Source organism: Magallana gigas, chromosome 4, assembly GCF_963853765.1.
Source record: "Magallana gigas chromosome 4, xbMagGiga1.1, whole genome shotgun sequence".
Classification (NCBI taxonomy): domain Eukaryota; kingdom Metazoa; phylum Mollusca; class Bivalvia; order Ostreida; family Ostreidae; genus Magallana; species Magallana gigas.
The window spans coordinates 16996913-17010194 of NC_088856.1; the positions used below are offsets into that span (position 1 = coordinate 16996913).

At 35.9% G+C, this 13282-nt stretch overlaps 2 protein-coding genes across 2 annotated transcripts; one reads left to right on the forward strand and one right to left on the reverse strand.

The window, feature by feature from the left end:
• The first annotated feature begins 2152 nt into the window (after positions 1–2152).
• LOC105323552 (hypothetical protein) lies at positions 2153–3040 on the forward strand. The gene has a single exon (XM_011422617.4). The coding sequence runs from the start codon at positions 2262–2264 to the stop codon at positions 2907–2909; it is 648 nt and encodes a 215-aa protein (XP_011420919.3). The 5' UTR covers positions 2153–2261; the 3' UTR covers positions 2910–3040.
• Positions 3041–5368: 2328 nt separating this feature from the next.
• LOC105323563 (fibropellin-1) lies at positions 5369–13217 on the reverse strand. Its single transcript, XM_011422627.4, has 10 exons — positions 13033–13217; positions 11984–12153; positions 11490–11628; positions 11222–11355; positions 10040–10344; positions 8052–9839; positions 7506–7656; positions 6955–7117; positions 6192–6283; positions 5369–6005 (listed from the first exon to the last, which is right to left on the reverse strand). The coding sequence occupies exons 1-10, from the start codon at positions 13093–13095 to the stop codon at positions 5858–5860; spliced, it is 3153 nt and encodes a 1050-aa protein (XP_011420929.3). The 5' UTR covers positions 13096–13217; the 3' UTR covers positions 5369–5857.
• Between the last annotated feature and the right edge of the window lie 65 nt (positions 13218–13282).

Here is a 13282-nt window from a genome sequence, read left to right on the forward strand (position 1 = left end):
GCATCCTTAGCCTAAGGGGATTCAAAGTTGTGAAAATTAAGGACCACGCCTTTTTGCAAAGGGAGATAATTAGGAATTTATGAAAAATTTCGAGAAATTTTCAAAAATCTTCTTCTCATGAACCATAAGACCAGGAAAGCTGAAACTTGTGTGGAAGCATGTGGAAGGTAGTGTAGATACAAAATTGTGAAAATCATGACCCCCGGGGAGAGGGTGGGGCCATAATGGGGGGTAGAAGTTTTACATAGGAATATATAGAATAAATCTTTAAAAAATCTTCTTCTCAGAAACTAATCAGCCAGCAAAGCTGACACTTGTGTGGAAGCATTCTCAGGTAGTGTAGATTCAAAGTTGTGAAAATCATGACCCCCGGGTGTAGGGTGGGGCCACAATGGGGGATCGAAGTTTTACATAGGAATATATAGAGTAAATCTTTTAAAATCTTCTCAGAAACTAATCAGCCAGGAAAGCTGACACTTGTGTGGAAGCATCCTCAGGTAGTGAAGATTCAAAGTTGTGAAAATCATGACCCCTGGGGGTAGGGTAGGGCCACAATGGAGGGTCAAAGTTTAACATATGAATATATAGAGTAAATCTTTAAAAATCTTCTTCTCAGAAACTAATCAGCCAGGAAAGCTGACACTTGTGTGGAAGCATCCTCAGGTAGTGTAGATTCAAAGTTGTGAAAATCATGACCCCCGAGTGTAGGGTGGGGCCACAATGGGGGATCGAAGTTTTACATAGGAATATATAGAGTAAATCTTTAAAAATTTCTTCTCAGAAACTAATCAGCCAGCAAAGCTGACACTTGTGTGGAAGCATCCTCAGGTAGTGTAGATTCAAAGTTGTGAAAATAATAACCCCTGGGGGTAGGGTGGGGCCACAATGGGGGATCGAAGTTTTACATAGGAATATATAGAGTAAATCTTTTAAAATCTTCTTCTCAGTAACTAATCAGCCAGGAAAGCTGAAACTTGTGTGAAAGCATCCTCAGGTAGTGTAAATACAAAGTATGTATTATGTGTTATTGTACATTGTCCAGATATTTTGTATTATGACTCCATTAAGCTGATTTTATCATACCTATTGTTTCTCAGGTGAGCGATGTGGCCCATGGGCCTCTTGTTCTTTTCTACTTAGACTTTTGGCCATTTTATTTAAATTAATGTATAGTAATGAACAATTTTAAAGCACAATATCTCTAAAACCACTACATGTACACCCATAAAAAACCGCATGGTAGAGAATTACTTTATTACCATGAAATTTTTGGCTTGTTTGCACTTGGATATTGGCCATTTATTGAATATTGTAATGAACAGTTCGTAAGCGTAACTGCTTCACAAATTTTTTCAGACACTTTGGACTCAGGGAATTAGGACACAACGTGCAGATGTGCATGTATTACCCGGACATTCCGGTTTCATTTTTTTGCCGGGAATTTCGGCTCTTTTGCACTCAGACTTTTGTTGTAATGAACAGAATGTAAGCGCAACTTCTCTTAAACCGCTGCAGTGCAGAATTTCCAGAAACTTTGTTGTGAATTAGGACACAATGCGTCGACGGCACATTACCAGGAAATTCCGGTTCCATTATTTTTCCGATAAGTTTGGCTTTTTTGAATGTAGAATTTTGTTGTTAGATGTGCTTGTTTGATGGAAGTGTTGATATGATGATTAATAAGGAGTTATCCACCTTAATTCAAATACATATATTTTGTATATATCACGTTTACATCTATTGCACATTTTTTCGCCTGTGTATTTTATCATGTGTACTGTCAAGTAATGGAGAAGCGTGGGGTATGCGAGCTTGCTCACTTTTCTGTGATATGTAGGTATAAAACGGTGAAATCCATTAAGCAAGTATTCGAAGGAATAATTGGCATGTGATGTTATTTGTCAGCTTCATGTTAATGTAATTAGAAGCGATGTTTTTCCATAGACGGTGAACTAGATTACGATTAAGTCATTTTGATCAACTGAAACTGCTAAGCGACTTTTCCTACGCTGATTTAGTTCGGAAAATATGACGTATGTCATCAATATCATTAGCGCAATCAATATTATTAGTTACAAAAATCCCTGCTTTTGTTGCCTCGCTCTCTATGCTATAATGAGGCGTGCCCAATCCCTAATCAGCTTTAGGAAAGAAGTATTTAATGGAGGAAATGAAGTCTTGATTCAGCCACCTTTTAGATTCGGAGACAAGTTCAACGTTCACATTTCGTCAGATACTGAATTCGCAGACGACAAAGAACCATGTCGACTGATCAAGTGGAAACACTGGTGATGACACAACTCATTGAAAGCAAAGTCCGCAAATGGTTTCAACTCAACAACCTGAAGAGAAATGGCAGCATCAGCAAACAAGACTTCACAGAAATGAGTGATTCTTTCGTCAAAGAGTTCACCCTACCCGAAAAAAAGGCTAATGCGATTCGAATGTGGATGGAAAATGGATGGGAAATTTTGATCAAGAAAGGTGAAGAAATTGCAGCGAATGGCGGTGTCGGTGGAATATCACAGGAAACGACGCCGACATTGCTAGAAGTTGGGCGGAAGATGCGCGAGAACGGAAGTATGACAGAACAGGAATACGTCACTGCTTTCAAGGAACTCGTAGGTGTCAACAAGAATCTGTTTGTCCAGACCTTTGAAGCGATGGTCGGCAGTTTCTTTGACGCGTTCGATGTGAACGACTCGGGTTATCTTACAACTGAAAATTTCCAGCGAGGGATGAAGTGTTTTGGAATGACGCACACAGAAGCGATGGAAATGATGTTTGAAGCCATGGACACAAAGAAAGAAGGCAAGATTGAGAAGGAAAGGTACATTAGCCACTGGGTGGAGTTTATGACTGGGGACAACAAGGATGGGGTGATAGCCCAGTTTCTATGTAGGATGTAAAATTACTGTCGTTTGCACAGACGATATTAGATGTAAGAAATGACGCGAAAGACCATTTCCCCATAAATGATTGCCAAGAGGAAATGCACTGCACCGTATCTTGACAAGTTGTTTGATATCAATGAATAACCACAGTCAACGATTGAATGTGATTTTAGATTAAATTTATTCTTTAGGAATAAAAGTTTCTAACAATTTCCCATGTAGTTTTTGATTTTACTTCTTTTACACAGGACTTGGTCTTACATTTTCTGTAGATGGATACCGGTATATAGATTACAGAGTCTTTGTCTGTGATAACACTACGAATCGGTTTAATAACGTCCAATACATTTCAATTGCTGAAATTATACATTATATATAAATAATTTAATTCTGGTTGTAACGCGGCATTTGATTGGATAGAAAAATTTAGTTAAATTTGTATAACCTGGTTTGCACGTCACAAGACACGTCACAATGCACCAACGTACTAATTCACTTGACGTTACGTTTGAATTTTGAACAGATTTATATCATTTTTAAAAGTAAAACGGACTCAATTTGTACAGCAAATTCCAGAAAATTAAATTATAAGGAATGAACTCAATATCTACCCAAGATAAAACTGAAAGAGCGTAAACGAGATTCGCGGATTATAAAGCGTAAATTGCCCCAACCCAGGTTATACGAGTATAACTTGGGTAGACATTGAGTTCATTTCTTAAATAAATACTAAGTATAAGTAATAAGGAACTATTCTTTGATTATATATTATACTTTCATGTTAAATACTGAAATCTGATTGGTTTACACGCAGTCGATAACCCGTTCTATTACCCTCAGCGTTAGAAACTCACTTAGCAACGGGTAACACAACGAATTGTTACATGCGCGTAAATCATGCGCGTACGGTTCGCCGTAGAATTCACGTCATTTCTATAGTAAAGCAGTAAAAAATTCTCTAAAATTTAGACATTCAGTATAATGAAATAAATAGTGCCTCTTCGCGTCGGTTGACAATGGTTTCCTCGGGATGTCAATTTCAACTGTTACCCTCCCAAACAGGCACTATTTATATATTATCATGAGGTGATCAAATACGGTCTGGCATGATCTAATCTATCATCAGGGCTCTATTGGATTTGATCACCCCGACCGCATTTGATCACCTCATCATATTCAAAGAATGATTCCTTTTTCCGTACGTGTTTAAAAGTTGCAAAAATTGCGCTAGTTTTGGACTGATAAACCTTATTTCCACACAAATGCTGAGGAAAATATTAGTTCCTATCTGATATCGCCACTTTACTTACCTCGAACTTTCTATAATTTATTTATAAATATGCTAACCGACCTCGGAAAATGAAGTATTGTTAAACCCATGTGCAGATCGAGATCGAGTCGCCATTTTAACATGTAAACAAACTGCATCACTTCACTTTATGGGGCTGGTAATGGTTTAACGAGGATTTTTTTGGATTCAAATATTTGCACAGAGTGTGCTCGGAAGTAATATTAATCACTACAAAACAAGCGTAATTTTTGTGCGCCGTAAATTGCAACTTTTTAACACAAATGTAGCTGTAGCTCCCAAGTTATTCATGTGGGGGTTTATTCCAGACCGGGAGCTATATACAGACCCGCAGATAAATTTCCTTTATCTCTATACAGAACTCCATCTTCTTATGGAAATTTGTATTGTTTAAAAATGAATACAACCATTCAGCTCTTTTAACAAAACATTGGTTATCTATTTAAAAATATGTAGTGTCTGTCAAAGGTATGCGCCTCGTCGTTAAAGAAGGAGGTACAGTTTCTTTTAATATTTGCCTTAAAATTCAAAGTTGTTTAAATCTCATGAAAATACACACATACTATCTTGAACATGATTGTGTGTATATGAAATGCCAAGTTGTACACTTTTATCTTGTTTCAAAAAATAATTACGACTTCAACATTTTGGCATATTTCTAAGATTTAGTCAAAAATGGTGAAAAATGACACATTTTCACATAGTTTTTTGAAGAGGAAAATATGTCCGCAGCCGTCGCCCACAACAAAATTAATATATTTCATGTAATATAACATGATAAAGTTAGGATGCGAGTTTCATTGTGGGCGATGGCTGCGGACATAGTTTTCTATTCAGAAAACCACCGAGGAATTGGTGTCTTCTGCCCAGTTTTATGAAAATTAAGGGGAAATGCACTGTTTGTGACATCACAATTACCCTTGTGAAAGTCTAAGCAGATAACTAACTATAGAGTCTTTGTTTATGGGTATTTTTGTGTAAATAAACGTTTCATTTCCATTTTTGGTGACATTTTTAAAAATCACTCTAAAACAGGACAAAATATGACTGAAACTGTACCTTATATTTTAAATATTTTATTCATTATTTTTCACATTTTCTTCTAATACAAAAGTTAATAAATTTTTACTTTAATACAAATACTTTTTTTTTTAATAAAATAAATTTTATTATTGAATTTTTCGTTACATTCCATTGCCCAATTACATGTATTGTAAGGGTATTCGCCTAAGGCTTTTTATGCATACCAATTGTATCTACGATAATGGTCTCAACGTAATGAGTTAAATACTAGTAAATACTAGAACATGTGTATATACATGACAATACGAAGACATATACAAGTTCTTAAAAATATTTCACGTTTTCAATTCAACGTCGATCGTTTTGGGTACAAGATGAGAAAACATATGAGAGAACACAACAAGTAATGAAAGAAACGGTGGTATTAACTGTCAAACCTTCTGTAATCCATATAATCTACGAGGTCACTGATCGGATTCTCTTTCGTTATCAAAATCATCGAAATAATGTCAATGTCCACCTTCGACTCTACATAGAAACACAACATACATGTAAAATACAAATAAACCGGGACCAGCTAGCGCAATGCTATCAAGATCACTTTTCCGTTGATAACAAGTTTCCTGTCTGTTCACACATGCGTATCGTCGTCTTCCTCTATATTTGTGATGAAGTACAAAGGATTTTCATTCATGACCGCTGAATCTTGTCCAACTGTGCAGTCTAGGTACGGATCGTCGGCCATATTGGATTTTTTGTTGTGGCGACCGTTCCTTTTTCTGTAATTGCATGTAAAATATATAGGCATGTCGGAATTCTCCAAAGATTAACATGAGTCAACGATCCATTTAGATGTTAAATTTAGATCAAATGATTGTCAATAATATATATGACAAACAGGGACATGCAATTTTTATCATTTTGAAGCTTCACGAAAGCAGACATGTATATATACTAGTACTTACTTTAATTTAAGGAATACAATAATGACGATGACTACCAAAATGACACCCCCGCCTGCACCTGCTAGAAGAGGAATGTTATTAGTCACCCAGTCCTGAAATTAAACAGGGATCAAATGTACCTATTTTTAATAAAAACAAAAGGAAAAAACCCACAAATTACAATACATATTACATTATATTACACATCTGGTATAATATTCGCAGTAAATATAATTTCTGTGTTACAGGTGGTGAACTTTTTTCTTTTCAAAATACAAAATAAATTATATATACAGTGTTTGTATCATAAAATGAATCTTATTTGCAAGTTAGATTTTATGTTAACATAAAATAAATCAATTTGGATTTTTTTAAACTTGCACATATATTACAAGCCTGCATTTTCTACAACTGTCAATAAACTTCTATTCGCGTGAAATAAAATTTCGCTTCACGGGTATCGTGAGAATATTATAGTCATAAAAAAGTCCTTTATTTGGAAGGCTTCGTTGCGAACATAAGTGTATCGAATCGTAATCATGTTTATCACATGTCAATCGCAACATCAAGTCGCTGCTAATATATATTAGTTTACAATATTTATACTTTTGTTGAATATTCTTGCTAATTCACCCTTAATAATAGTTTCTCCACCTATCGGCACATTTTCTTAATACTGAGTTTACTACAAAGCAACTCTAATTGGTCTAGGACAAAATCATAGACCCTATAGTTACTTTCGGGCATTGTTTATGTCCTCCATCAGAAATTATATTACACAAACCTCGTTTTCTCCAGATTTCTTTAACTCTTTCCCTACAAGCTCAAACGGAAAAATTGCGCCCACTTCCTTTGCTGACATCTTGTTTAATCTTGTCTTCAAGTCTCCATTCTTTAGCATCTTGCCATCACAAACTACCGGAACTTCGAAATCCGTTCTTCCATTGCTGTCAGGAATGTACAAAATTATTTCATTTCACTTAAAACAATCAAGATGACGTTAATTTGGTAATTTTACAAGACAAGTCAGAATGAAAAATTATGTAATAAATATTTTTACAAAACAGGTCAGAATGAAAAAAAATGAAATGAATATTTTTACAAGACAGGTCAGAATGAAAAAATATGAAATGAATATTTTATTCACTCCACTTTTAATAGTGTTTTTTTTTTTGGTAAAGGTATCTTGTTTCTTGCTTTTATATACTGAAAAATAAAATGCCTGTGTCACATTCCATCAACAATTCAATGAAACATTTCGATTCATGGCTGTTGTTGTGAGGGATTTACATATAAAATGTTTACATTTTTATCTGGAAATTAAATATACATTACCTATACGACAAAACATGGTCATAAAGTAAAACGGTAATGTCATGGCAAATCGTGGAGCATATCTGTTGTAGAGCATCTTTTATTTTGCTGACGTCTGTTTCTGTCACGTGTCCATTGAACTCCAGAAGAACCTTCTCTTTAATGACGACAGCTGAATAATAATGAACTGATTTGTTTATCTTTATAGTTATACCACAACCAGTCAAACTTGGTTTCATATAATTCAGAACAAGAACTTGGTTGTAATGAACATTTTAAAAAAGATTTAAAATCTGTGGAATCATCATTGTTCGTTGGGGACCAATGTTCGTGACTTTCGTGGGTAACCCTTGCTGCTATGCAGTCATGGCTTTTTGAAATCAAAAAGCAACAAATTTGTCGGGCATTAAAGCCGTGTCTTTGTTAAACATGTATGTGAAAATTTACCTTGAGACTAGCGTCATTCTTAACTGGATACTTTTATCAAACGGAAATTAAAGTCCGCAGTTTTGTTAAAATGGCTCCAATACCGAAGGTTCTTTGAAAAAGACAAGGTAAAAAACATACCTGTTGATGTTTTTCCTTGCATTATCTCACAGGAAGTGCCCTGGTGTCCATCTTGGCATTTGCAAGTGTACGATCCCGGGGTATTATAACACACCCCAAAACCTGAACATTTCTCACGCGCACACTCATTTATATCTTGGTCACACTTCAAACCACTCCATCCATCCAAACACTCGCAGTGGAACGATCCCTCTAAATTGGAGCAGGATTTAGCGTGCACACACGTGTTAGCTTGGCATTCGTTGATGTCTTTGTCGCAACGTCGCCCTCTCCAACCCTGCAAACATGAACAGTTGTACCCACCTGCAAAGTTGTTACATGTTGACCCATGAAGGCAGACCTCACTGTAACACTCATTGACATCCTGCTCGCATCGTTTGCCTGTCCACGCTGGGGGACAGTCGCAGTGGGCACTACCAAGGCTGTTTCTACAGCTCCCGCCATTTTCACACGACAGGATGTTGTTTTGACATTCGTCTATATCATCAGTGCATGCTTTGTTTTTCCAGCCAGGTTTGCAATGGCATGAATAACTTCCGTCCGTGTTCGTACAGTTATAACTGTTTTGCTTGGAACACAGTTTATCAAAAGCACACTCGTTTAGATCCTGATCACAAGATTTACCCACCCAACCCTCTTGGCAATGACAATTATATGATCCAGGAGAATTCTCGCAGAGGGTCACATGTCTACATGTTCCTATCGAACATTCATTTACATCATCCTCACACGAAGGTCCGGACCAATTTGGTGGACACAGGCACTCGTAACTTCCAACAGAATCCCGACAAGTACCTCCATTTTTACAAACGTTGTTTAAGCACTCATTTATATTGGTGTCACAAGTTGCACCGGACCATCCGCGGTCACAGTTACATAGAAACCCACCATCTGTGTTTGTACAGTTTCCATTGTTGCATATGTTGTTTGATAAACATTCGTCAACATCAGAGGAGCAGTCTGGTCCTTGATGATTCGGAGGACACGAACATTCATAAGAACCAAGTTTGTTTATGCAAGTACCACCATTAAGACAGACATCTTTTCTATTGCATTCATCAATATCGTTTTGACACTTGTCGCCTTCATATCCGGAATTACACGCACAATGAAAACTTCCAAATAAGTTAGTGCAGTTACCATGCCCAGAACAAAAACCGGGATTTGAGCATTCATTGAAATCCAGTTGGCAGTTATCACCTGTCCAGTTGGAAAAACAAGAACACCTATAAGATCCATCTCTATTCTGACAGGAACCTCCATTTTGACATGGACTGTACAATACACATTCATCTATATCTCTATTACAATGAGTTCCATTCCAGCCTACGTCACAGGAGCAGGTGTAAAAACCAGGTGTGTTTGAACAATTTCCATTACCGTTGCATGGATCATTGAGGCATTCATCAATGTCTTCAGTGCAATTTTTCCCTGACCAGTTTGACGGACACACACATACATAGCCACCAATCACATCGATACAAGCCGCTCCATTTTTACAAGGGGTGTATATCGAACACTCGTTGACATCGCTTTCACAGTTTCTACCGAACAATCCAACCGGACACGTGCATTGGAAGGTTCCATTCAGGTTACTACACGTGCCATTGTTTTGACAAACGTTCGAAAGACATTCATCAATGTCCTGCTCACAGTTTGTTCCCGACCATCCGGTCCTACACGAACAGGTAAAGTTTCCGTCTGCCAGGTCAAAACACGTCCCTCCATTCTTACAGGGTGTTTTTGTGCATTCTCGAATCTTGCTTTCACATTGATTCCCGGTATAGCCTGTGAAATGTATAAAATTTTAGAGGTAAGATGAAGGTAAGTACGGCATTTATCAAACAAAAGAAATTTTTTCATACGAAATATATTTTATTTCATGCGTCCTTCATATGATAAGTATATATACAAACTGTAGAAGAAAGATGTTCGCAATAGAAATGGTTGATTAATTAGTCGGCATTCCAAACTACCAACCCACTAACCGTCTTGACAATATAAATATCCAGCCCCTGAACAATTCCCATGTGTAGTATCGACACAATATCTAGAGCACTCGTCTCCATAGAAATGATCGTCACAGATTAGGTTTCCATAATCATTGCATGATCCGTTGTTTTTATCAACGCAAAATATGGTGCATTTAGGTCCAAAATAGTGTTGGTCACATTGCAGCTGTCCCGTGGCATTACACCTCCCATGGCTGCCATTGACGTATCTTACGCAGTTCTTTGAACAGTCGTCTCCATAGAAATGAGGATCACACAGAACTGTTGCTATTATTGTAGCTCTAATGGGAAATAATGAAAAGAAGAATTTGATTCATGCAAAATGATCTTATGATTTTCTGGATTTACTCATTTTATAAAACATGTTAAGAAATCTACGTATAATTCTCAAAATCGATAAGTTAAGTTTCAATATTTTGAATTCCAATTTCTTTTAACTTTGTTAAATATGAGAACCTCAACCATTTGGCGCCGTTTTTTAAAGCGCTAAGCATAGCTCAGCGCTTTATTGTCGTTAGACTTCTATTTCCGGTGCAAGGAATAACTGCCCTCTATGAGCAGAAATATAATCATTTAAACTGGTAAGAGGTATAGGGAACCAGTTATCTGGGTGACGAAAATGGCCGAGTAGATACGATTGGTTTGCGGGGCTTACGTACATCAGCACGGGATGCTACGCAGTGATGAAAAAATATAGTGCGTATTCAGAAGCTAAAATATAGAAAAATAAAATCGATTCTTTGCAAGAAAATGTCAAAAACTGTGATAAATTACTGTTCAAAAGGTATAATTTGTGATTTTAACATATCTTTTTTCAGGCAAGTATCCATATACAAGTCGTGTTCAGCTTTAATTCACATCATCTTCAGAAAGTAACATATATTTAAAGAAATCTGGCCTTCGATACTTAAATTGATATTCATTAAACATAAACCAAAATTTCAATAAGGCTCATTTCCGCCTACGCCTACGCTTGCACACAGTAACTTTTCTTAGAACCAAGCTAGGTTAGCGCTTTTCAGTACTTTCAGTACTTTGATTTTTTATTTTCAGTAGTCAATGTATATATTATCAAAGTTCGGTGTTCCTTATTGCCTGTTTAAATCTTAATTTTTTTGGGTTTTTATTTTACATGAAAAAAAAAGTCTAGAGGGATACCTGGTCAAATAATTGTAGAGCGTCGTAGACGATGGCTTTGCAGTAGTCGTTTGGGTTATGCTGAAGAGTTCTTGCGCTAACGTACGATTTCTCTGGTTACCATCGTATATTAAAAACTCAACCAATGTGTTACTCTGTAATTTTAAGTAGAGTATAATCAGATATCAGTTTGTTCTACAACAATCGAATAGTGTATATGCTAGTAAAACATAAACATTCTATTTAGCACTGCAATCAACACAAAAACAAATTATAAGCGTGTATTTACCCCATTCCAGTTAGGAATATCTATGTGTATTGGATTTGGTAAGGAGCCAACCATCGAAAGGTTCTGGAAATTGAACGTTTCGTGGTTCCCAAGTGGCCCACTCTCGTACCGTTGTTTAATAGGGCGGTTTGTACCAAACCTATTAAACATTCAATATGCTTATCAAAATTGTTCATCACTGCTTATAGAATGTATTTTCCATTGAAAAATAGTGTTTTATTTTCTAAAAAAATATGTACGCGTTATTAGTGCATGTAAATGCAAATATATGCCTAAAGAATCGGTCTACAGTATTTTTTCAGTATGTGTAAAAAAAAAACTTGTAGTAAAACATTAACCAAACATTGAATTCGGAGCGTATATTGTATATGAACGGGGAGCAAAGGATACCTAAGAAATTCACAAAAATTATAGCCCCTTTTTCTACTCTGGCCCTTTCAAGTAGTTATTGCGATTCTAAGGTACCTCGAGCTCATAAGGTACCTCATACAGACCTGAGGTTGACCTCTATGGACGGGTCGCAGACGATGGAGCAGTTTCCGGTGCTGCGCGTGTCTGTCCCGCAGCAGTAGTGGGTCGTTTTATTGTTACCGTCCAGGTACTGGTGTAGCTTGTTGGAGTAGGACAGTAGTTTCAGGCTTACCACCACATGGTTCCCCTCTATCTGAATGTGAGAGAGACGTTTTATACGGTGGCCCAATATGGCATCATTCTCGAGTTTATTTTGAATAAATAAACATAGTATGGCATACCCGGGTTTATTTTAGATTTTTTTTGGGGGGGGGGGTGATTTTCAAAATATTCAATCCTTTTCAAGATTTTTTTTAATTTTTAATTTCTAAAAAAAACCATCCAAATGCATAAACCCATACTTTTTCATACGAATTTGTGACTATTTACATAGTCAATAACACCTTGAAGTTGCCAAATCTGTGTTTGAAAATCTGAGAGATTTTATACTGTAACCAAATGTGAGAATTATTTATTATTTTAAATGAAAAACAAACATAACATAAGGTAAGGCATCCCACCAATTTATGGGTTTTTTTAAGAATTGGTGAAAATTTACTATAATCATGTACATACTGGTACGTGAAAGTAGCTAAAATATTTTAAAACGTTTAAGTTTAGATATGTTGGTTGGATTTTTTCTTTGGAGTGGGGTTGTAGTAGTTTTGTTTTATAATTTGAGGAGATCAGACTTAATTATTATTTTCTTTAATTTACCAATAACAATTTATCTTCTAAATTTTATAATTTTCAACAACAGACAAAACGAGCATAGGCCTTTAATGCAACAAACTGTTAATCTATAACAAATATCTATTAACAAAGTATCTATTCCACATTCACTTTTAAATATTTACAATACATATATCTTTTAATTTCTTCTGTGAATTAAACTAATTTTTTTTAAAATGATAATGCTTTTGGTAATATTTTCTTCAATGATTTTTCAAAATAATAACGTAAAATATTAAAGTGCACAGTTAGAATAAATTCTTCTATAACATTATATAAGTTACCTGGTCAAAGTACTTACTATCGTAAATTCCTCAGCAAAAAGCATCAAAACACAAATTGTTATTCTTATTAGGACAGCCATGACAAAGTTCTCGATCGTTTTACATAAAGTATTTTATAAAGATCTCTTTTTTTCAAAATGTAAAGTATTTATAAAGATCTCACTTTTTCCAGATGTAACTATTATCCGCGTTCACATGATAACAAAACAATGGGTGAACTATAGTCTAATAATCTGTTGCAGGGTCGGCCTATTGACAGTTAATAAC